At 46.7% G+C, this 25,178-nt stretch overlaps 1 protein-coding gene across 1 annotated transcript; it reads left to right on the top strand.

Moving 5' to 3' along the window:
* Nucleotides 1–7,249: 7,249 nt before the first annotated feature.
* On the top strand, nt 7,250–10,321 carry LOC106023436 (sperm-associated antigen 4 protein-like). The gene is made up of 9 exons (XM_034074220.1): nt 7,250–7,305; nt 7,400–7,449; nt 7,914–7,954; nt 8,216–8,354; nt 8,581–8,665; nt 8,816–8,931; nt 9,036–9,203; nt 9,556–9,642; nt 10,187–10,321. The coding sequence occupies exons 3-9, from the start codon at nt 7,917–7,919 to the stop codon at nt 10,319–10,321; spliced, it is 768 nt and encodes a 255-aa protein (XP_033930111.1). The 5' UTR covers nt 7,250–7,305; nt 7,400–7,449; nt 7,914–7,916.
* Nucleotides 10,322–25,178: the final 14,857 nt, after the last annotated feature.

Raw genomic sequence — 25,178 nt, 5'->3', positions numbered from 1 at the left:
CTTAAGATATTACCAGTACACAACTATTGAGCTACAAGGGCAATGTTTGGTATCTGCATGAAGGGGTCTTAGGTGAGATGACCTGGTCTAACTCTGCTTTTAGATACACAAGGATTAGTTTAAAAAAAAAAAAAAAAAGAAGATGTATTTCTTCTTGATGAAAGAAGGGACTTATACATTGTTCTCATTTGTTTTCTTGGATCGTTTCTTTTAAAGGGATATTTGTATTCTGCATTACCTGATGGCACAGAGGGTTTTGATTCATCGAAGCTTCATCAGTATAGTGCTTTTCTACCTCCTGCACAAATATGGTTGAACTGTTCCGAGGTTAAAAGCACAAATGCTAAAATGCTACTGATAGTGTGGGAGAGGGACATATGCTTGCCTGTCCTCTGCTCTGGCCTCCTACACTGCGGTACATATGGGAGGAATTCACCTAGTTCAAAGGGTTGGTTTTGGGATTTTTAAAGGATTGCATAATTTTTAAGTAATTCTTCACTTCCCAGAATCACAATGAGTCCTTTCTGGTGCTGATAGCATTGCCTTTGCAACAGAGAGCATCACTGTGAAGGAGTTGGGCTATCCTCAGGGGTACCCCAAACAATGTAGAACTCAGCCCAGAATGACCACAAAGCTCTCTGTTTTGTAGTACTTACAAATGGTGTATCTTTGCCCTCCCATCATCCAGGAGCAACAGAGGTCTGTGTTTTTTAATTCCCAAGAACCAGGCTGGAACCTGAGAGATGTTCATCAGTTCTCTATTTTTCTCCTTTGGAAGAAGATACGAAGACCTGAGCAGACAATGGGAAAACGTACAATCACCACTTGCCTCGGCTGCAAGTCCCTTGGATGCCTCTGTTTATGATGGATGCCTGGATGCCAGGAACCTTGCCTCTCATCTCAAGTCCAGTGTTTGTCCTGCTCATCCAAGGGCTTCCTGTGACGTCTTCCTTGGTAGTCAGGGCAGGGAGCAATTCACAGCAATGCAGCTCAGTAAACACTCATATAATGGAAAAAAAACTGAGAGACTTTTTCTTTTGTTGGAAATTTTTTGTGAATTATTTTGTTTAGGAAAACATGATATCATTCTGATGGTAAGAAAACAAACTGGCAGGCCAGCTTTCTCTTACTCCTAAAATATTACCGCCTATTTTCATTAAAGAGTATAAAAGAAGAAAGTGGAGAAATAAAATAGCCAAGACCGAATCCTATGTCTGCTTCTTAGATTTTGCTTTTTCTGCCCTTTGGCAAGTGCTTTTAAAAAAAAGAGAAAGAGGGTGTGCAACAGAGCATGCTTTCCCCTTGGGACATGAAAAGTAAGAAACTGAAAAAGGAGAGATTTTTTTTTTTCTTTTCTGATTTCAAGATAATTTTTTGGGGTGAAATTTCTGTTAAATCAACCCCCTATTTTTCAGTGAAGACATTCAAAACAGTCTGGCTCACCACATTTCATGGCTCAGCCTTCTCAGACCACAAATTATAGATGTCGTAACAAATGTCAAAAATACAGTGCAACGTAATAAATTATATATGCACAGACACAAAGGCAGTCAGTCACATATACACACACATTCATGTGTATATGTAGTCATTAGTGTATGTATTAATATATGTGTATAAATATATCTCTGCATGTGTATGTATATATGTGTGTGTGAAGATGTAATGTGGAAGTGTCAATGCTTTCAAGCCAAGGAACTCCCTGAGAGGTTCTGCTTCAGGAGTGTCTCCTTTGTCTATTGAGAAGATCCCTTTCCACGCAATGTTTACCTGTGGTCCCCCCTGTTTTCACTGGCTCTGTCTAATGCTTTTGCCAGAAAAAAAATCTACCCACCAGCACTGTGAGACTTGGCACATTTGTTATTTGTGCAAGGAAAGCTCGGAAACTTTCCCTGTGTCACAAGAGAGTGGCAATACAGCCTGGAAATCATGCTTGGGGTGTAATACAAAAACTCAGTCCTTAGAAGAGACCCTTTCAGGCAAGAGTGGGAACACTTTGCACCTGCCAGTACATTTCATCAGGCCTTCTGGTGACCATTCGAAGGAGGGATGGTGGCTCAGAAGCAAGCTCCTCACCTTGAGAAATGCCTCAGAAGTTGGAATAATGTGCTGCGCAACTTTGCACAGCAGTCAGGCATAGACAGTAAAGTGGAACTGCTCATATAGTGGGAAAATAAATCTGAGCTGAATTGTCCAGATTTCTGTTTCGGCTGTGTTAGCAGCGCTAACCAGCACCCATACAAAACCTCTTGAAAAAAAGACCTAACTTTAGGTCTTGCATGCGAGGTGGTCCCTCGTGCTGCTGCCAGTACCAGAGCCGTGGTTCAGCAGTGCTTCAGTGGGTCAATTGCTGAGGTGAGTATCTCGAGAGAGGACGCCTTCAACACCGGAGCAGGGGGAAGCTCAGCGTCCAGGAGCCTCAACTCAGAGCGGCGAGAGCCACCCCGGGAGCCTCGAGTCCTCCACAGGACTTGCCCGGGAGCCGGCAGCTCAGCTGAGGCGAGCAGGGGCTCACAGGGGGCGGAGCCAGGAGGGGCGGCACCAGCCCTGAGCCGTTAAAACCCTGCCCCGGGGAGCGTGGGCGATCATGGCGGACAAACAGGGCGGGTTGGGGGGGTTCTCGCGGGCAGTTTGCGCAGGCTGGTGAGCACTCGGCGTATGAGCAGGGCCGGTCTGGGAGTTGTGCTCTGCCTGCCCGGCGGTGCCCAGCTGAGGCACCCAGACAGAGCCGGTGAGAGGGGAGGCTGCAGTGCAGAGCTCGGAGTGTAGCGAGTGCCTGAACTGGTCTGGTGAAGGAACGGTGCACAATGGGCAGGGCTGCACCCGGTGCTCCCTGGTGGAGGTCCTCCTGCAGCAGGGCTGAGCTGCGGGACGCTGTCAATGCAAGATGTCAGGGGAGCTGAGAGAAAGTAGGAATGCTTGCTCCAGGCCCAAACTGTGCAGGGGCCTCAAGCGTCCCCTGCAGCTCATGGAGGAGAGACGGAGGGTGTTAACCCAGAAAGCTGGGAAACAGCAACAAAAAACAACAAAAAAGGAGAAAGAGGCCAATTAAAAGCAAGGGGCTTCCTCCTTGATCTGTTGTCCTCACCCAGAACTGCATTGCAGTTCTGCAGGAGGCTGATGAGGAAACACACCACGAGCAACCGGCTGATGCACTGGGAAAGAAGATCTCTACTGGTGCTACCAGGAAAAAGCGTCCGGTCGTAGTAGTAGGAGTTTCTACTTTGAAAGGCACAGAGGCACCCGTATGTGGGCCTGACCAAGCCTCAAGGGAGGTGTGTTGCTTCCCAGGGGCTGGGATCAGGGATGTTGCAGAGAGGCTGCCTGCTCTAGTAAGCCCCACTGACTATTACCCACTTGTAGTGATCCACGTGGGTGCTAGGAGTATAGATAGTAGTAGCCTGGAGAACATAAAGAAGAGATTCTGTGGAGAAGGACTTGGGGGTGTTGACCGATGAGAAAATGAACATGAGCCAGCAGTGTGCACTCACAGCCCAGAAAGCCAACTGTATCTTGGGCTGCATCAAAAGAAGCATGACCAGCAGGTCAAAGGAGGTGATCCTGCCCCTCTACTCTGCTCTTTTGAGACCTCCCTTAGAGTATTGTGTGCAGTTCTGGTGTCATCAACATAGAAAGGACATGGAACTGTTGGAACAAGTCCAGAGGAGGTCCATGAGGATGATCAGGGGACTAAAGCACCTCCCATATGAAGTCAGGCTGAGAAAGTTGGGGCTGTTCAGGCTGGAGAAGAGAAGGTTGCGTGGAGACCTCTTAACAGCCTTCCAGTATCTGAAGGGGGCCTGTAAGGATGCTAGAGAAAGACTCTTCATTAGGGGCTGTAGTGACAGGAAAATGGGTAATGAGTTCAAACTTAAACAAGGGAAGTTTAGATTGGTTATAAGGAAGAAATTCTTTACTGTGAGGGTGGTGAGGTACTGGAATGGGTTGCCCAAGGAAGTTGTGAATGCTCCATCCTTGGCAGTGTTCAAGGCCAGGCTGGACAGAGCCTTGGGTGGCATGGTTTAGTGTGAGGGGTCCCTGTCCATGGCAGGGGGTATGGAACTAGATGATCTTAAGATCCTTTTCAATCCTAACTATTCTATGATTCTATTAATTCAGACATCCTTCTCACCTTGCTTGAGGCAGAGGGAGACCTTGAGTGGTGGCCCCTGCCCTCCACACCTTTTTCCCTCTGCAGCACATACCTCAGCTGCACTCCCCATGCATAACAGCTGCCTAAGGAGCAAGTTTCTGTGCACCCCTGCCTGACGGCTCTGTTGACTCCAAGTGCTGTTCCCCCTTTGTTGTCCTAATTTTCCTATGTCCTCCATGGGACAGCCAAGCAGAGTGCGATGTAGAAATCTTTGGCTGAACACTGAGTGACCCTGTGTGTCCTCCCAGCATGACACTAGGCCCATGGGTCTCTTGGCAGGGCACTTCCTCTACAGTGCAACTTTGAACTGATGTATTTATACGACCTCCAGTTTCAGTACTACCCCAATGGCAATTAGTCCTGGGATGTCTGTTTTGCATTGCACTGTATTTTCAACCCCATCCTGCTCCTTTGTAGCCACTGTTTAAACTCAGGGTAATTGTAATCCCAAAGCACTGCTGAAAAGCCAGCTTTTAAGACAGATTCTGAACCCCCTTTTATCACTGCAGGGATATTTTACTCCTAAGGTAATGCCTACCTAGATGGCTTTCAAAGATAATAGCTCAAGAATCAAGAGATGACATGATGAGACACTGTGAGAGTCTGTCCTCAAATAGTATGGTTTCAGTCTTCCATGCTACTCCAGACTTTGCAGCAGTTCCTCTGGTTTTCAGTGCAGGGCTGTGATAGCAGACCTGCTTCCCACACTCTGTCATCTCTGACTAACACAAGTCCTGCAGATAACAACAGGTCAAGAGTCCCAGTGTCCCACGCAGCAGCCTTTACACCTTGATTCTCACTTAGCACCCAGCAAAAGGGGAGATGGGCTTTGCAGCATGATGGGAAGGTGAATATGTCTGGCCTCTGATGGCTCAAAGGAAAGGGGTAGGTGGTGAATGTAACCCTAGAATGAATGGCCTCCATGGACAGCCTCATTTGCAGCACTGTTACGGTTCTGAATGTTCCTGTGCCAAAAAAAAAGGCTCCTTTGGTTAATGATATTTCTGCATGACATTTATTTTCTTTATACTGTTATGCAACCCTTCATTGACAGGTGTGGTCACAACATTTAGGGTCCCCACACTAACAGGGTTGCAAGCCCAGTAGTTTTTACCTCTGCTAAATATCAAAGAGGGATGTGAAATGCTATCTGTTTTTAAAAGACATTTGTTGAAATCTGGTTTTGTTGCTGCTAAAAAATATGTATTTATTGTGTGGCTAGGAAAGAACTTCTTGTTCTGGCTTAGCAGCTGCTCAAAGTGATGAGTAAATGTGCTTTCAGCCTCAGGTACAAAGCAGGGTCCCTTGGTCTTCGGTTTGACCATGCAGAAGTCACTAGTGAAACAGCTCCTGGCAAGTCTGGTGTACAGCTATGGCGTTGTTTCAGCTACTGAAAAGGAGTTCCTGCTGCCAGGCAGATACTACAGTCACCAGTATGCCCTCCTATGCAAGACAAACACCTCCTGTGTAAGACAGGTGCAAATGCACTGGAAAAAGTCAGGCAGCAAAGCAAGTTTTATCCAGACTCAGGACTGAGGCAGGTGTGTGGGTGAGGAAAACAGGAGTTCATGGCTTCAGGAGTAAAAAAAAAACATCTTCATCTGACATGCAAAGTCAGACTGAAACACAGATAAACAGAGATTCCATGAGAGTCTCTACAGTGATAATGCCCTTATGAAGCAGCTGAGAAGGGCTTTCCTTGATGTAGTTCATGTACTGTCCCAGATCAGGCTCTTCAGAGCATGGGAGTTCCCAGTTACTCATAGTTACCCCTATAAGGGTTCTCAGCTGCCTTTTGGACATCCCACTTACCCCAGTTACTGTGGTAGTCCAGGGACTACTACAGGTTCTTGAGGGGTTCCCTGATGGGCATGGGGTTGTCCTTGGGGTTTCCAGTTAACCCCCAGCACAGTTCTTTTTGTGCTCAGGGGTTCCCAGTTACCCCCAGAATGGTTTTTGGTAGCTTCTTGGTGGTTCTCAGTTACTCCCATTTGCCCCCAGGAACATCCCAAAGGTTCTTGAGGCGTTCCCAGTTTATCCCAGTTACCCCCAGAAATGTTTTTGGTAGCTGTTTGGGGTTCTCAGTTACTCCCATTTGCCCCCAGGAACATCCCAAAGGCTCTTGAGGGGTTCCCAGTTTATCCCAGTTACCCCCAGACGTGGTTTTGGTAGCCTTTTGGGGTTCTCAGGTACTCCCATTTCCCCCCAGGAACATCCCAAAGGCTCTTGAGGGGTTCCCAGTTTATCCCAGTTACCCCCAGCAGGGTTCCAAGTTTCCCTCATGGGTTCTGAAAAGCCTCAGTTGCCCCAGAAGGGTTCTCAGTTGCCTTTGAGGGTTCCCAGTGGTTCACAGAATTGTTCTGGGTTTCCCTAAGGGGTTCCAAGATACCCCCAGCAGGGGTCTGTCTTAGCCTCAGGGCTCAGTTACTCCCAGTGGCCCACAGGGTTTGTTTGTCCCAGGCGTCCAGGGCAGTCCCCCAGAGGTTGTCATGGGCATCAGCAGTTTTCCCTTGTGACGTCATCAAGCTGGCGTTCTATCAGTGCCCCAAGCTGCAGAAGTGGGCAGCAGTGCGAAGCAGTGCTTTCAGCGGCTAGTATCGCATAGGGAAGAGGTGCTTGGATCTCGTGAGGAGAGAGAGCTTTTCCCTGTGGTTGAAGAGTTTGCTGAGTCTGCAGAGATGCCAGACAGGTTGGGCAGCTGGGAGCAAGGGGGCCCAGAGAGCATGGAGGGATCATGCCAGAAGCCTTGTGTGCTGCCTGGCTTCCCGGCAGCAGCAGCAACCCCAGAGCATGGGGTCTCTCTACACCACTGCTCTGCAGCACAGCAACCCCATTCCAGGGACACAGCCCTGACCCTTCTCTGGGGAGAGCCAAGCAGGGCCAGGCTGTTGTCCTTGTGTCAGGCCCAGAGGTCTTTGTGTCCCAGACCTTCTCAGTGACCTGCAGGTCTTGGGCCCTCAGCCTTGCAGCTGTGCTGGGCACACATGGAACATAGTAGCCCAGAGAGCTCCTGAATGGATCCCTGTCAAATAGGTGTCCCAACCCTGGGCTTTGGCAACAGCAGTGTTCCTTCTCTTTTAGGCAGCTAAACACCTACCGGAAGAACATAGGGGGCCTGAGGCTCCTTTTCCTGCTGCTTCCCATCCTGTTGAGTGAGTATCCCTGACCAAAAATGGTTCTCTCAGTTCTGGGAAGAGGGACCAGCTCCTGAGGAAAATAATCATCTCTTGACAATGTGACTTACAGCTCTTGGCTACTTGTGTGGCGCAGTGACCTGGCTCAAGGATGCGCTGGGGGTAAGTGCCTCTTGCTGTGGGGAAGTCAGCATTTGCAAAGGCCTTGGCTCTGCCCTCCTGCCTTCCCTGAGAACATTGGGCACCTGGTCAGAAATGCCCATCAGCACTGGGGTGGTGCTGGGGGAGGGCACCTGTTCTCATCCTCCAGTCTCCTTAGTGGCTTGATGGGGTTCAGCACAGGGTAGCTCCCCAGTGACCTCCACAGGGCGGCAGGCTGAAGAAGGCAGCACTTTGCCAGAAGGTGCCTTTGCTGCTTGCATGCCTCTTGGAAGGCTGGGGGGTTCAGATGGAGACCCAAAAGCTCCTCTGCTGAACGTGGCTGGTTAGGGAACCCAACCTTTGGGTCAGGGTCTCTCCAAAGTGACTCAAAGCAGCGGGATGTTCTTCCAGCTCTACCTAGGGTAGTCTCCTTTGGGAAGCCCTGGCAGTGATCCTCATGCCTGTGGGGTATGTTAATTTTGCAGGAGATGTCCTGGCCTCGTGGAGCTGAGCAGGAACTACTGGGGTAAGACCGCTTTCTTCCAAAGGGACACACTCTGTGGAGCTGTTTCAGCCGGCTTCGTGCTGCCTGCCCTTGCCTTGTGTCCAGGGATCTTGATCTTCCCTCTTGGTGGTGGGAGGGAGCCATCTGTAAGCTGGAGGAAAGAACAGAGCTGGGGGATGTGGGGTGACCCAAGCCCATAGCACCCTTCTCTGCATGGTGTTTGGAGCCTGCCCACAGGGGCTGGCAGCTGCTTGTCAAGACCTGCTTTTCCTTTGCTTCCAGCAGTTCACAGGCCTCGGTGAAGCAGGAGATGCAGGACTTCAATCAGAAAGCGGTTCAGGTGTATGCTGCTAGGAGGAATGTACTACAGATTGTGAGAGATGTCCTCGAAGACCATGCTGTCCAAGAGGAGCAAACGCAGGTAAAGGTGCTGGGGCTGGATCACAGACCTTGCTGTCTTTCTGGGCACCATCCTGTTGCTTCCTCTTGGCACTCGCAAAGTCATCACCTTTTCCGACAGCTCTTGCCTAGGGCTTTCTGACACAGAGATGCTCCTCGGCTCTGTGCCAGGACTCGGTGTTCATGCAGAACTGTCCCATGTGTCTTTGTGTTCACTGCCATCTTATCAGTCCCACTCTTTTCCCCAGGAAATTCTGCAGTTGACAGAGGTGGCAGTTAAGAAGGTGCTTGAGAACTATGTCCTGATGCCTGACTGGGCTCTGGAGTCCACAGGTATGTAGTATCCCCAACATCCCTCTATATATGGCACTGCCCTGAGCTCTGCTAAGCTCTGCTTTCAAGCCTGAGAAATACATGGTAATGCACTGCTGCTCCTCCTAATCTCTGGGCTGCCTTAGTAACTTCTGTCCACCTTCATGTCAGGTGCCACCATCGATGAAGAGAGGACATCCAAGAGTTATGGTGGGAAAGACATGATCACCTGGATGCGTTCTCTGTTCACCTTCTTTTTTGCAAACCCTCCATCAACAATCTTGCAGGTATGACAAGGGAATGCTTGACCTGTGGTTCAGCTCTTTGCTTTCAGGTTGGCAGACCAAGTGCACAGCCTTTCCTGCTGATGGTCATGTCTTTCTCATTTCAGCCCAGTATTACCCCTGGCAACTGCTGGCCTTTCCAGGGATCTCAGGCCCATGTGGTCATCCGGCTGCCTGCGCACGTCTGGCCAACAGCTTTCACCGTCTGGCATATCTCCGCGGCAGTGTCTCCCTCTGGGGAGGTCAGCAGTGCACCCCGAGAGTTTACTGTCTTTGTAAGTCTTTGCCTTGTGCTTCTCGGGGGGGTGGCCCAAGGGAAAAGCCACACCTGAAATGTGCTTCTTGTGGCAGCTCCTCTCAGACATCTGTCTGGGGCTGGCTGCTGCAGAGCACCCCATCCCCTATGGGTATGTGGGAGTTCTGTGCCTCTGGGGGCTTCTCTGCTTCAGGCCCAAGCATCCTGGAGCATGTGCTTAAAGCACCCTGACCTAGAATTACCCTAAGCTGTGCTAGACTACTGCTAGAGCCCAGGGAGGTGGGGAAGTGTTCCTGGGCTCAGCCTCAGCATGCTCTTTTCCTGGTGCCCTCATGGAGCCTGACCCACTCCCTCTGTCTCTTGTCTTCGAGGGAGTGGACGAGGCAAAGGCAGAAACTCTCTTGGGAACATTTACCTACGACGTGCACAAGGAGATCGCTCAGACATTCCATGTGCAGGTACTGCAAAAGCTGTCTGCAAAAGAATGCCTGGGAAGAAGGCAGGGTTGTCTGCAAGTCCCCGGAGGAAAGAGTGCAGAGTATCACCCCAGCCAGCCCCTGGTCTTCCATGCTCCTCGCTCCTGTGGGGAGGATGGCAAGAGGAGAGCAAATGGGGCTTTGCTATGCTGCTGGATGCAGCTGCTCCACCTTAAGGGCTTTCCTTTTACTTCAGGCAGCACAGAGAAAGCAGGAATGGGAAGGGGACCAGGAAGGGAAACAGTCCCAATAGGGCAGATGGTGGGAGTGAGGATGGCAGACATCTTGCCTTCGGTGGGACCCTCACATCCTGTGGCTGCCAAGGCAGCAGAGCTCCTCTGGTTCGCAATGCTCTGCTCAGCAAGCCTTCAGGGCCAAGCCTTTCCTTTCCAAGCACAGAGGGCTCCTCCGTGGCCCTTGCAAGGGGACATGTGGTTGCCCTTGCTTCCTCCTTTGTCAGAAGCCCCAGTGATGTGCTGTGGCTCTGGCCACCAGTGTAATGATGGCTCCTCTCATTTCTTTACAGAAGGAGCTTCCCGGGCCGTTTTCTTACATCAAATTCCAGGTGCAGAGCAACTGGGGAAATCCAGAGTACACATGTGTGTACCGAGTACAGGTTCATGGGAAGATGGCGAGGAACAACAACAACTGTAGACCCTAGAGCTACTTCATGAAAAATAAAAAAACAAGGATGTGTGCAGTTGGACTTGAGTATGTTCCTTGCAAACATTCTTCCAACGATGCTTCCATAGCTTGCACCACTAGAGGGGAAGGGACATTTCTCCCTTAGGAAAAAGATACTCGTGGGCTGGGCTGCAAAGGGCGGGACAGGAGAATGGGGCTTGAAGAAGCCCCAGTGGTCCAGCTCCAGCTTCTGCAGCGCAGGGTCACTGGGAGAGCAGAATCACAGCCCCGGGAAAGCTCTCCCGCTGGCATTGAGAAGGAGTGAAGCAGGCTTGTCTGCAAGGCTTGCCTGCCCTCCTTTCCTGAGCAGTGCACAAAGGGCCTGGGGCCATCCTGGCTCACAGGTGCCCCATCTTCACTGGAGCTGCTTCTTGCAGGAGGGGGGCTTGACTCAGAGATGCTGCACTGCCTGGCCTCCTGCTGGCTCTGCAAGGTGATGAACAGTGGAGCCCTTCCTCAGGCAGATCACATCAATGTGCAGTGCATAGCTGAGCAGAGAGGCCAGCAGAATACAGCTCAAAGGGACTGAGGACAACCCCTCTGGCCATACACCCAGCTTCCTGTTCTCTGGGCTCTGCATCCTGCCTTGCAGTAAGGGCAGGGCTCTTCCCAGCAGCTGCCAGAGAAGGCAGCCTTTCCCTCCCTCCTTTCCAAGGGTACTCTGGACAAAATATCCTGTCCAGCTCTGCTGGCAAATCAGCAGTGGGTCTCCTATTACTCCCAGTTGCCCCCAGAAGGCGTCTCACTAGCTTCTGAACTATATAGAATCATAGAAGAGTTAGGGTTGGAAAGGACCTTACGATCATCTAGTTCCAAGCCCCCTGCCATGGGCAGGGACAATATATCTACCTTTCTGACTTATTTTGGGGAGGTGGTGTCTACTCTGGCTTTTGTCTGTATCCCACATTTCACAGAGTAGTTGTATCTGGGGAAACACCAGCACATGCAGACGCCAGTGACAGCCCTGTGCTTTGGAGGGACTCTTGCAAGGACTTGCAGTTTTCTTTGTTTCCCAGCTGTGCTTCAGGAGCACCCAGAGATCCAGTCCAGGAAGGTAACGGACTGACCCTATGAGAGTACTTTTCATCCCCTGCTCTTGATAAATCAAAGCCCCAGAGTACAGACAGGCACTGGCAAAGAGGCAATGCTGTTACTTATCCACGATCATACACGGCATAGTCATCTTGCTAGGTCAACAGAGAGTTTTCACTTGACCTGAAGGTACTTTATTAATACTACTGGCTCGCAGAGCATTTCATTTAGGTTTTATACTGGAATAATGAGGTTGTAAAGTCTCACAAAACCCACAAAGATACTTACAGACCTTTGCACTGAGGACCCGTTTGGGGTTTGACATATGTACTGGGTCACACTTGGGATTCGCACATTTTACCATGTATGCTGGATGTGCCAAATACGTAAAGTCGGCTGGAATGGGTGGTGCTTTTAATTAACTTAACTCTGCAACTCTGTCCCACACAATAGTTTTACTTAATCAAAAGGGCTACTGAGTAGCTTAGGCTAAGTAGAGGTAAGTCTTGTAAATACTCCTTTGCTGAGTAACCTCTGAGCAACTCCCTGCTCCATTTCTATTGCTTTGAGGTCATGCAGGAAGCATTGCTTGTGGTGCTGAAAATTAAGTTTTTTTAAGGTTTCTTATAAGGTCTCTAATACTTATAACTTTAGAGATTTAAAACAGGTTGCTATTGTCAGTTTTGCATTCTGAAGAGCATGAGCCTGTGTGGGAATGTCATTTGTGTTGTGATGTGGCTGGACCATGAACCTTATAACACATAGTTTGCTCCACATTTCACTGACAGCTCTGATGCAATAGGAAAGTCAGAGGGCAAGACACACATTGTATGCAAACAGGAAAATAAGTTCTGCTGGGGTCTGTTAATAAATGGTAAATAGTTTCACACCTTTGCTGTAGCCTGGTGTCAGCAACAACAGGGTGCTATAACAAGAACTGTACACAGAGCAAGGTTCCTCAATAAATTCTTTGTGAGTAAGAGATATTCAAGACTCCACCTGGCTGCTCAAAGACAGAAGCCTATCAAAGAGGAGAACCAGAATATGAGGAGCATGCACAAGAAACTCATGTTCTCTAAGACTAAGCAGTGGTGTGACAAGCCTGACCAAAGAAATTACGAAGGGATAATGGGGATCTAAGCCTGTTTACGTTTATACCTTTTTATAAATTAAGTTACTTACGCACATTTACCTGAAAGAGGGAAAAGTAAAGCAAAACCTGGCTCAGGAAAATCTCAGTGCTACACAAAATCAAAGAATCATAGAATGGTTTGGGTTGGAAAGCACCAAAAGATCATCTAGTTCCATACCCCCTGCCATGGGCAGGGACACCTCACACTAAACCATGTTACCCAAGGCTCTGTCCAACCTGGCCCTGAACACCGCCAGGGATGGACCATTCACAGCTTCCTTTGGCAACCCATTCCAGTGCCTCACCATCCTAACTGTAAGAACGTCTGCCTTATATCTAACCTGAACTTCCCTTGTTTATGTTTGAACCCGTTACACCTTGTCCTGTCACTACAGTCCCTAATAAATAGTCCCTCCCCAGCATCCCTGTAACCCCCTTCAGATACTGGAAGGCTGCTATGAGGTCTCCACGCAACCTTCTCTTCTCCAGGCTGAACAGCCCCAACTTTCTCAGCCTGTCTTCATACAGGAGGTGCTCCAGTCCCCTGATCATCCTCGTGGCCTCCTCTGGACTTGTTCCAACATTTCCATGACCTATGCTATAGAAACACCACTCTGGTGGGATTCAGGACAGTTCTTGGGTTATTTGGCAGAATTAAGAGTTGTATCTTAGGGTCAGTGGGAAAGCAAATAAGCCCCAGGACAAACCCATGGCCAAGCACTTGATGGCATCGTCACAGGTACACTGTTAAGGAGGCAGTGGCTATTAGCAGCCTGTATGTGAGCCAGGCAGTGCCCCTTGGCCTGGTGGGAGGCAGAAATGTGCTTCATGCTTTTTAATTTATTGGTATAGGCATAGCCTGCCTGCTCAGTGCTGGTTCTCACCTGTTTTTTTGTGACCCTTTTGATCTCCCTGGTACGGCATCTCTTGTAAGATGAAGTTATCTTTCCTCTGCTGCACAGGCAAGGGCAAACCTGGCTTCATTCCATGCATCAGAGGGTTCAGTCAGAAAAGAAAAGATGAAAGTTGCTCATACAAAGGTAAATCTGGCATTTCTTAATTTTGCAAGTGAAACACTGTTCTTCTGGTGTAAAGCAGAGTGTTACAAGTGCTTTGCTGTGCAAGCACTGAGTATGAGACCAGATCCTGCCACACAGCTTGACTAGGCAATGCTTTGTCTCTGATGAGTAAGTGTTGTTGCTTGAGTCATTCTGAAACAAAGGGAGCAAGAGAGAAATCACAAGGGAGGATGCAAATAAGGAGTATGGTCACTGCTGGAGTCCCACAGACTCTGCACTGTTGGGGGTGTGTTTTCTGGTGCCCATATCTAGAAATGCACCTTTGATGTCTGCCGCTGCTTACCTGGTGATTTGGGGCCCAAATAATACTGACTAATAATTGTCCATGGAAACCACAGTTTGGGAAGGGAAAAGGGACCTACTGTACACTGCAGTCTTGCCCCACTGTAAGGTTCAGATGTAGCTGTGTATATGCTTGGGAAGATATAAGCTGGGGTATATGCTAGAATCTAGATACGGGGGAAAGAAAGTCTGGTGTGAAAGGTGAAGCAGGAAGGAATAGCAAGCTGTTGGTTCTGCTGAGTATCTAGCTTTGTGGCACAGCAACGCCAAGCCTTAGACAAGTTCAGTGTTGGTGCTGGTCACGAACGTTGGAGAATTAGCTTCAATATAAAACAGCACTGATAGCAAACTGTCCCTTCTGCTTCCTTCCTTTACTGCTGTGTTAAAAGGTCAAGGACAAATGTTAAAGCACTGAAGAGTTTGCAGCAAGTGTTTCCTTTGCTCAGTTTCACCCCTTCAGTGTGTTTAGACCCCTTCATGTTAATCTGAACAATACACCAGAAGATGCTGCAGTTTCTATAACAGGAGAGCTGCTTTGAATTGGTTTGTGCAGAAGATTTTGGGCTTTGATTGAAACCAGCTAAATAAAAGCAAGTAATACAAATTAGTGCAGACTTTTTTTTTGAGTTCTAGCAAAAATGAGACCAAAATTCTCAGTATTTTTTGGCTAAAGAAGTTCTGGGTTTGGACAAAAGGCTGTTCGGTTTTGGCAGTTTTGGGGTAGCGGTTTTTCCGTTCTTGAAGCCTTCAGTTTTTCACTGCCAAAGCAGATGTCTTCTGTGCAACTTCTTGTTAGACTGAAAAGTTCCCTTTCCTGGGGTGGCAATTCCTTGAATGGTCCTCCTTGGAGGGAATCTGCTGGCAGGTGCTCCAACTTAGGACAGGATGATGGGTAACACTGAAGAAAACACTGCCTCAGATGCCAGCAAAGGAAAAGAAAAGCAAACCACAAAATACCATAGAATAGTTTGGTTTGGAAAGGACCCTTAAAGGTCATCCAGCCCCAATCTGCCTGCAATGAGCAGGGACATCTTCAACTGATCAGGTTACTCAGAGCCCAGTCCAACCTAACTTTGAATGTTTCCAGGGATGCGGCATCTACCACCTCTCTGGGCAATATGTTCCAGTGTTTCACCACCCTCATCGAAACAATTTCTTCCTTATACCTAGCTTAAGTCTCCCCTATTTTAGTTTAAAACCCTATCTATAATTTATAAATCCTATTATAAAGCCCTATTGGAACAGATTCTACTAAAAAGTTTGTCCTCATCTTTCTTATAAGTCACCTTTAAGTATGGAAAAGATGTCAGTTGTTTCCATCTTTTCTTCTCATCCCACCATTTCAGCTGATCCAACAACGCATGTAGGTAAATAAGACCCAACAACTGATTTAAGGCTGCAGTCTGCTTTCAGGCTCTACAGGCATGATGTTCTCAAAACCATTCTTCAAAAATGTCAACACCTAAGAGGTTGTCCTCCACACAGATAGAGAAACAGTACTTTGTAGTGGCCCCTGCTAGCAGTTCGTTTCTTCCTTTCAGTATTAGCTTGCCTTGGCCACCAAATGGTAGCATTGTTCTGGATGTTGCCTACCATCCATATGCACTGAGAAAGCAATAGTGACAAGAGAACGGGTATTTATTCCTGTATCCTTGAATCTAAGCTTATTAAGGTGCATTGACATATCTGGGCCCTCTGTGCTGAACTCTGTTCTCTGCTTTTACTCCTTAAAAGGGAGTAACTCATATGAAGTGCAGATATACAATATATGGAGTAAGTTATTGTGATGGTGGACAGGTTAGCCAGGGGTTAAATAGCATAATGTGCCATCTTTATTCCTAGCTGCGCAAAGCAAGTATGACTAGGAGAGCGTATGGAAAATGAGCTAGGAATTAGGAAAAGATGTAGAACTTGAGCTACTGACATCCCATGCAGACCTGTACTACAATCACCAGAAAGGATGATCTCACACAACCCACACCTTTCTCCTCTCTGCATGCTTTGTAAGGAACTCCACTGACAGACTGTGTCATACCCTGGGTGGTGCCCTTGATTGTCTTTGATTTTTAAAGGAAGTTTGCTGGGTTAGCAGAGATCAGAGTGGTGGAAGTCCATCATGACTGACTCGCCTCTTGTCATGGGAGCATAATGTCATAACTTGTCAGAAAACTTGTTCTAATGGACTTTGTCAGAGATGGAGAGGTTTGCCATTAGATATTCACGTGGCTTTAGGTTGAGTTAGGAATAGATGAGAGTAACGACCTGGAGACAATCTAGCTGGGGAGTCATCACAAAGAAGAAAGAAGCTTTATGGCTTCTAGACTACTGTTAACTCTACCCAGGTCTCATCAAACTGAAAAGAACTAGACTGGGCACTCTAACTTGTCTGCTAAACTTTACTGTACTCACTTTTTCTATGATCTTTTCAGCTATTCAGCATACTGCAATGAGAGTCCTCTGTCTTTTGCCCCATTTTATGCCCTCTTCACGATCTCCATTTCATCCCTCTTATTCATCTTTGAGGCTCTGTTGTCCCACATGTCCAGGGCACAGAACAACAGAGATGCAAAGGTGATCAGGAAGGCCTTGACCACTGGAAGAGATGAGCCAAGACTGAGCATGACAAAAATGCTGTGTAAGATGGGGACAGGGCTGAAAACCATGCCTACAGCTGAGAGCCCATTCCAGTGAAGAAGAATAGCTGATCCCTTTTCAGAATAAGTCTGCGTGGGGTTCCTTTTTTTTTCCCTACCTTTTTCAGTTCATAATATTTATCTAGATTGATGTACGATTCTAACATACAGATCTCAGTTCTGTTTTCTTGTCCTGCCCCAGGTTCACCACTGCCTGTGTAAGTGCTCTTTTTCTGTCAACAAAAGACTGTCACCAGTGGGATTTTGGGTTGGCCTTAGTGCTCAAAAAAACAGTGTCCTCCTTGGTTTTGTTCAGATGCCTTCACTTGCTTCTTTGGTACTGACCTTAGAGATTGTGGCATATGACTCAGACAGCAGGGTCAGTATCCTCTTGCTCAGGTGGTTTTGGGAATAAAGAGGTGGCAGATTTAGAGAAAGAACTGATAATGGTTTTTATCTACACTACACTTCTACTTTCTCTCCCTTTCTTATTTTTATGAAATTTCCAGCCCCCCAGGTTTCTTTTTTTCTCTGTTGATATCTCAACTTGCACTTACTCTAAAGCCAAGCAGCCACTTACTGAAAGACAGTTGCATCCTCTGAATGTCTCTTATCAACCAGCACAAACAGGCAGCAACCCAAATCTGCATGCCCTGGGAGAGAACTCTCCTCACCTGGATGATCACAAGTGTAAGGGGTATTCTCAGCTGGTAAACATAATTTCGCTGGAGGACTGGGGAACTGTGATGTTATCCTGTATCTTGTACCTCATCCCAGCTAAGCCATCATGCATTGTATTCCCAAGTGCAGCTTATTGCCTTGTCAGCCTGTGGAAATATGCTGTCTTCAAGTGGATTTATGACACTGGTGGTTACTTCCAGGTCCTGACTATCACCTCAGCTCCTTGATACGTTTTGGGAGCAGTAAATTGCCTCGATTTTGCTGCTGTCTGGCAATGAGCTGATATTGCACTTTGATCATGTCTGATGCCATTCTTCCTACTTGACTTTGAATGTAGTTGCAGACACAGGTTTCATCTATGGCTGGTGCAGCACTGGAACTTATAATTTATCTGACTTTCTCTGTGTCTTATCATGCAGATAGCCCTGTTAACAGCAGTAGAAAAATTCACAAAGTGTAGGGTAGGAAGGTGGATGAAGGCAGCACGTCGAAGTCCTTAGTGACTCGTGCTGAGGTGAAATTGAGCCTGTATCTATGTGCAAGGCAGACAGTGTACACCTGTGCCATGCTCACATGGCTCACATAATTGGCTCGTACCTTCTGTACCTCAGTTGGAAGTTCATGTGTTTGCAGCAAAGCCTATCATCTGTTCATGCTGATGCAGCTGTTGTCTTGACTCATTGTCTACCATTTTAGGTCAACTGACAGAGTCCATCTAGGGATATAAAGGACTATGGTACCAGTCTGCAGGCAAGGATAAGCAGTCTGGCTGCCAGCCCTTACCAGCTACCTTCTGCCGTTTAGCCCTCTTGCATGATCTGAAGCACGGAGAATGGATACACTGTGCTCTGTGGAGTACATGGTACAAGGATCTCAGTATGAAAATGGGAGGTCTGGAGAGTAAGGCAGACTGTAGGGAGCCCTCTCCATCTTCTCACGCAGGTCTTTTGCTCTGCTTCGTTGCTGCTCCAGCACTCATGCATGGCAAAAAGTGAATTTGATTAAACAAAAATGTCTTCCTAGACTCTTTGCAGTGCACCCCTTGTTTCTGCCAATAAGGTGTAGTTAATGAGGAGAGAGAGAAATTATTTAGGTTATTTCCCCCCCCCTCCAAAAAAAAAAAAAAAACCCTCACAGATCTATAGTAAAAGAGAAGACAATGCAGGCTGAATATCACAGGCAGAAAATAACCTGTCTGTGAGACTTTGCTAATCTTCCGAGGGAAGTGGTGGAAACCTTATCACTTAGGACATTAAAGTAGGCAATATAGAGCACAAGAAAAAAAACTATTGTGAAATACCCTTAATTGGCAAGTAGGTGGACGGATATGGCTTCATGTATCTTTTACATTTATTAAACCTTCTTAAAGCTATCTTCTGCATCCTAAAGAAATATCCTTTGGTTGCAAGCACTTTGTCCCACAACTAATTAAGCAGAAATGAGCATATCACTAAGTACATTTCAATATGTGTCTTCAACTGGCTGGAACTCAACCCTGGGATTCAGGATCTGCTTGTAATTAACATTCCATAGTAAGACTCCACACCCTTTATTTGTCTCTTCCTAGTTATGTGTTGGAAATACACATTTCTCCTACCATTAGAGATTTCAGCAGAAAAGTTTGAGCTGGGCTTTAAATTGCTTTCCAGCTCAATTTAAATATTCCCTGTTATTTTAGGTTTATATACACTACACAAGTAAACCTTTTCTCAAGGCGTCATAGGGAAAAAAGCCACTGACTCAAAAAGACACAACTGCTGAGCTGCCTCCTGAGTTGACAGTATCACAGATTTAAGCTGTTATCTGTTAGCTCTTGTGGGTTTCAATACCGGCAATTAAAAGTGTCACTCCTAATTAACACAAAAGACTCTGGATGTGAGGGGCAATTGTGAATGGATCTTCTTTCTGTGAAACTGTTTTTCCTGCCAATTCATTAGAGCAACTTTTTCGTGGCAATATGGATGTGGGGGTGCTTTTCATTGGGAAGGTTTGGCTGCAATAGGAGATGGAGAAACAAACTGCTTAATCTTAGGATGAATGGGGGCTGTAACTGAGGTCTATCAGCAAGTGACTGAAAGGCTGCAGCTCCAGGTGTGATAACAGTCATGCCCATAGTACACTAGCCTTTAGCAAATTCACCAGTGATGTGTATCATGCTGCTTGCCTGTTCTTTCTGTCTTTGCTTCAGCCTATCCAGAGACTTATGTTCCCTGAGCCTGCTGTGCCCAGGGTATGTGCTGAGGGAATATGTGGCTGGGTCATGACAGCATTCAGCCTGAACTTAGAAAAAAGCCTGAACAAGCACCCCTGGCTCTGCAGGGGGATACATTGTCCTTCCATGCAGACCCCAGGAGGGTGCCAAGGGACAGGGGAGGAAGCAGAGGTGTCAGCCCCTCTTTTGGTAGGAAATGGATGAGGCCCCCCCAGTGGAGCTTCTCTGGCTGGGTACTGCTACCACATGGCTGTCAGGGCTGTGCTGGGATAATGTGTGTCCGAGGGCAACCAAAACAGTTTGTTCCCAGACTCCACATAGCTTTTAGTGCCCTTGACTGTAATAGTAATTAAAAGCAAACAAATCTGGATGAGTTCTGTGAGGCTGCCAGATCCCCACGGAGACACCTCAGCTTTCCTTTATGTTTTAGATGGTAATTTGAAGCTCAGTGGTGAACTCTTTTCTGCTACTGGTAAATGGTGACATACGAGATGTTGCTCTGGAGCCAGTGGATGAAACTGTGGCTCTGCTGAAGCCAGTGGCAAAACTCCCATTGACTTCAGTAAAGCCAGAGTATTTTGTGCAGTTATTTTCCATATAAAATTCACTCAGAGTGATGTCCACCCCCAACACTTCTCTTTTTCTCCAATGATTAATACGTTAACAATAAGAAAATACTTCTTTCTGGAATGGTTCATATTTGGGAAATCCAATTCTGACCTACTAAGCCTGCTCTGACTGTTTTATCCCTGAGGCAAACTTGAAAACTGGCCTAGGGAAGCTGGTACTTGTTATTGTTGCTTCAAAGACAGTCTATGTGGGAGAGGGAATGAGATGTGTTGGGATTAAAATACCCTACCCATAAAAAGCAGTAATAATTACCGTCTACATGTGGGCAAGTCAAAAGGGGTTATTACCAAAAGAAATTAAAACTCCTGTTTGCAGAGAAAACTGCCTGAAATCCAGAATTATTCATCTGTGCAACATGGATTATTTTAAATGTAGTTTTCTTCAAACACCACTTTTATAAGGCAGATTCTAAATGGATCGAGACAAGATTAAGAGGTTTGGCATCAGGCATGTGAGGGTATAATGGGCATGACAGAAGGCAGGTCTGCCCTCAGGAGCTCTGGGAGCTAGGGTGCCAGTGGAGCTGTCTCCCCTGAGAGTGCACAGCACACCCTCCAGAGTCAGGCTGTGTGGTACTAATGTGGTCGGGGTGCTGTGTCTTGACAATGTCAGTGTGCTCACTGAGTAGCTAATCTTTTCATAGAGTATTTTTCCTTTCCTAAAAATAAGGCAATTAATAGATTCATAGATTTGAAAAGAACTATCAGATCATCTAGTGTAACTTCATATAGATACTGTGCACTTCCACTTATCTCCACGTGCATTCCAGTAACTAGTGATTGACTAGTTCATGTTTTCCCCAAATGCATCTGTCCTTCTTGTAAGAATACTGCTCTTCAGTACATTACTTAATTTTATGCTAATTGTTTTGCACTCAGTCTCTTCTCATTGACTTTAATGAAAATCCTCTTCAGACTTACTCATAGAAATGGGAGGAGAAGCAGATCCAAGTCCTCCCTAATGTCTGTAAAGATACTTTCTAATGGAGAGCACTTGGTGCTCTCCAGTCTTCTGCATGGACTTGACAGAAAGTTTGGGCAGTTCTGCTGTTTTATAAATTCACCAGGTCAATCCCAAACATGACGACTATCACGTGTGGTTAAAAATATTAGCTGAAAATTCTCACAGGATGAAGAGAAATGCTTCTCCATTAGCCATAATTAATAGGATAGTTTCCTAATCTACAGTCGGTTGTGTGAGAAAATTCCTTATGCCTGAAGAATCTTGGCTGATGATGCCACATGCCATTCCTCCAGCCTCCAGTTTTGTGTTGGAAGTTGAAAGTGTGTGTGTGTGTGTGTAATACCACTGTTTCATTATAACTTCTGCTCACAAAATGCCATGCCACAATTCTGTCAGCTCCAAGATTAAGGTATTTAATAGCATCATTTGGGTTGTGTGTAATAAGATTCAATCAGTTCATTGTTGCATACATTGTTGGCTATCATTTGATTGGGCAATGCCTGAATGTACATTTGGTTTGGAAAAGCTGTTGCACAATGCTGTATTCCCTGTTGCTTCATGGAAACTTGGACTTCCTCTTAGCTTCACTTTCTGTGAGTTAAGCACTGCTGGAGATCTGTCTTTGAACCAGAAACTGGTCATGATGAGAGCATCTCTTTTTGTGGTTTTCTGTTTTGTTTTGTTTTTTTTTTTCTATTCCAGGTCCACAAACTCAATTCAATGACACATGGCTTTCATTTATGTGGTTATCAAAATCTATTTCTTCATTTGATTTTTGGCTGTACACAAGCAAGAACATTTTCCTTCCTTAAGGTCCTTGTATGTAAGTTTAGCAAATATCTGCCTTTTATTTTACCGTTAGATGTTTCTTTTTCTTACCATCTGTTGAAAAGATTTAGCTTATATAACAACTGTTTTCACCATTTATATTACCACAAAGTAAAAAATCGCCTATAGACACAGAGATTTTCTTGCACTTGCTATCTATTTCCCACCCACCTGTTTATGAAGTGGTTCTAGTATGTATATCCTCAGCAGCTCTTGGATCCAAAAATATCCAGCTGCTTTAGAGCCTTAATGAGAACTGCAGTTGTAGACATGAAGAAATACTGCCTGTGAATTTTGCTAAATTTTCACGAGTTCTACTGATTCATGCCGGGGTGACCCAAGATGTTTATGAGAGCGGCTGCCTTCCTTGCCCACTCTCTCTGGTACAGAGGATGGATGGGCAGTGCTCCTGCTCTTCTATCCCCATGAGTACCATGGCATTCTGTGCTAATACCGCTACTTCTGTGTCCATAGAGAGAAATAAGACCTCTTGGGTATAATTTATCACATCCTCACACAGATGTCCAAAGCAGCCCAGGTGACTTCTGTGTTGAAAAATTATGTTTTTCTGCCAGTGATTATAAAGGTATGCCAGGCTACTGCCTCATATACAGATATCTTTGGTGTTGGCATGCTAAGCAGAATGAGACAAATCTTACCCAAGCATCCCAGCTGAGTAGGTAGCTCTGTAACCTCGTGCAAGTGCCTGCTTATTTTTTACACTACTGCTAGTAAACTCATGGGTGCCCCAGTTCTGCAGGACCACAGAGCCTCTGGAGTCCATAGTCTAACTCACAGCAACTGATGAACAGCAAGCGTTGAACTGGGAGGTGAGGAGAATGCACAGCAGGTGATTTCACCTGGTAGCTGAGCCAGTTCATGCTGTGCTGACTCCAAACCACCTGATGGAGATTGTGCTGAAAGCAAACTAGTCGTCTGTCCTTCAAGCTTCTGCTGACCAGATTTTGTCTCCAAGCCGGCTTTGTTTGCATTGGGCCTTGCTCTGAATGGCCTTGTACTCACACCTCATTCCTCTCCCAGGGACCATGGGACATGCCAGGGACTGTGAAACAGATGTTTGTTTTTCCTGTTGTCTTTACCAGCTTTCATTTGCTTCCTTGCTGTGTACTTGTCAAGACACTTGCACTACACCTATATGAGCTTTTTCATCATTCAAACGGATCAGACCTCTTGGATACTGATGGCTGAGCTGCAGTGGCTGGCAAGTTGGAAAGTACCTTCTGCTACAGGCAGAGGCAGTTCAGCATGTAAGACAGAAGTGAGCTTATTTGTAGGTGTCCCCCCCTGTGGTATTAATATGTTCTTGAACTAGAGAGAACTCTTTTAGCAGTGGGTGATATATACAGAGAGGCTGTACTGGAATAAGGGGGGTGGACCAGATGATCTTTCTTTATCTACTTTGTTTCAGTACCATGTTGATGAATGTGCAATATGTGATCTGGACTTACCAGTGGTCTACTGAATGTTAAACTTAGAGCAGAGATGGAAAAAAAACCACCAGACATTACTTTAATATTGAGTACTCCTGACTTGAATCCTTGGGCTGATGAAAACAGAAGCATATGCTGCAGATCTTGCTCTGCACATTCTGCAGCGTCAGGGTATCCCTGGTGTAGATTGCTGAAGGCTGGGATATTTTAGTTAAAAATAAATCCAGAGCAATCGTGACAGGCTTGTAAATTAATGTGGTGAGTTCTCTGAGCACCACCTCCCATCAGGGTTACTCTGGTGATCTGTCAGTGTCATCCATCACCAGGGCCCTACCGCTCTAATGATGCGTTTCATATTAAGGTGGCTCCAGTTGCTGTGAAGAGATTCTGCATGTTAACCTCAACTGTTCTACCTATGGTGCCTTGGAGAGGAAGGCAAATAGTTTCCACAGACAGAAATCCTATTTAACTTTGGCTGCATTGGAAACAAAATGTTTTCCTTCACTGCAGACTTTCAAACTCCATCAAGAACTTATGATGATGTTTGAATGATGAACTGTTATATAAAGCTGGCATTCTCATTCAGATTAACCTTTATTAAAAGGCTTTTAGGCTTGACTGAAATAACACAATCTGCCCTTGAGGCAGGGGGTAACTGTGTGATGGCCTCCTCCAGCAGTACCATGGGAAATGAGCTGTGACTCAGCATCGCTTCGGTGGCTGGTTCCCCTTTGGTCTAAGGGAATTCCTATATATGAGCTCCTTCCCAAGCTGTAGGTTTCTTCCCTCTTTGCATTACTGTGTCAGCACTGCCCCCTTGCACAGTTCTCTGTTTTCCCCATTCCCATTTCACCGTTGTAGCTGTCCTGAGCTCTCTGCTACTCTGCCTCAGTGCAGGAGGCTTTGCATCAGTGTGTGCTGTTTCCACTCTTTTAGACAAAAACACCTCTTCTGTACATGCAGAAGCAGGAAGTCAGACGTCTGAACAGCCTTCCCACAAATTTCAAGAATTACTCACATTTGCTGTCATCCACCCTGGGCTGCACTGCCTGGGGTGCAATTGGGCTCTGACGAGAGCTGGGGGCACACCTGCCAACTTGATGAAGAGCAGGAACCCGTTTGTGTGAGGGCAGACACTGGCCACTAGTCACTGGCATGGCCCAGGTTTTGTCCTGTCCCTGTGATGCCCACTGGGGTCCTGAGCATCTTCCCAGCCCACTTTTCACACTGATCTACTGCTCTGTGGGGTGAAGAGCCTCAGGGCAGGCTAAAACATGTTAAAACTTATTGCCCTCATGTTTTCTGCCTGCATAGCTTGTCCGCCCTTGTGGCTTAGCTGTGTAGCATTCTCTTTGGTCCTGGGAATAACCCACTCTGCCTTGCTGCAAAAGACATGAAGCCTAACTTAAAATTGACACTTTGGGTGTGATGCTTCCCACACAGCCTGGGTTTGATCCCTGCAGGCTGACTGAATGGGAGAGCATGGATCCGTGTGCTATGGCTCCCAGTGAGCTGTTAATAGCATAAGTGGTGGGTGGGTCTGGTCCACAGAGCAGGCTTTGACCAGAACCTGTGGGTTTTTGTGATACCCGTTCAACAGTGTGGGTTTGACTGTAAACATCTGCCTGTTCTGATCAGTTCAAATCATGCCTGCCCTCTTACGTCTGAATCCTGTGGCCCAGCAACCCTGATCACCCTCTTCTGAATGCACCCATGATGCTTCAGGAACTGGCTCAAAGAGTTATTGCAGATTTTCCAGGTGCCCTCACTGGCTCTCTGCTGGATAGGTCCAGACTTGAAGAAATGTGAGATAGCTGTAGCCTGGGTTTCCACTGTGGTCTGTACCACAGACCTTGGTAACACACAGATGATCATGGTTCTGCATACCAAAGTATGTTGGCTGGAGGAAGA

Source organism: Melopsittacus undulatus, unplaced genomic scaffold, assembly GCF_012275295.1.
Source record: "Melopsittacus undulatus isolate bMelUnd1 unplaced genomic scaffold, bMelUnd1.mat.Z mat_scaffold_677_arrow_ctg1, whole genome shotgun sequence".
NCBI classification, from domain to species: Eukaryota; Metazoa; Chordata; class Aves; order Psittaciformes; family Psittaculidae; genus Melopsittacus; species Melopsittacus undulatus.
The sequence above is the reverse complement of the archived record's forward strand: the minus strand, read 5'-3'. Positions and strand labels throughout refer to the sequence as shown.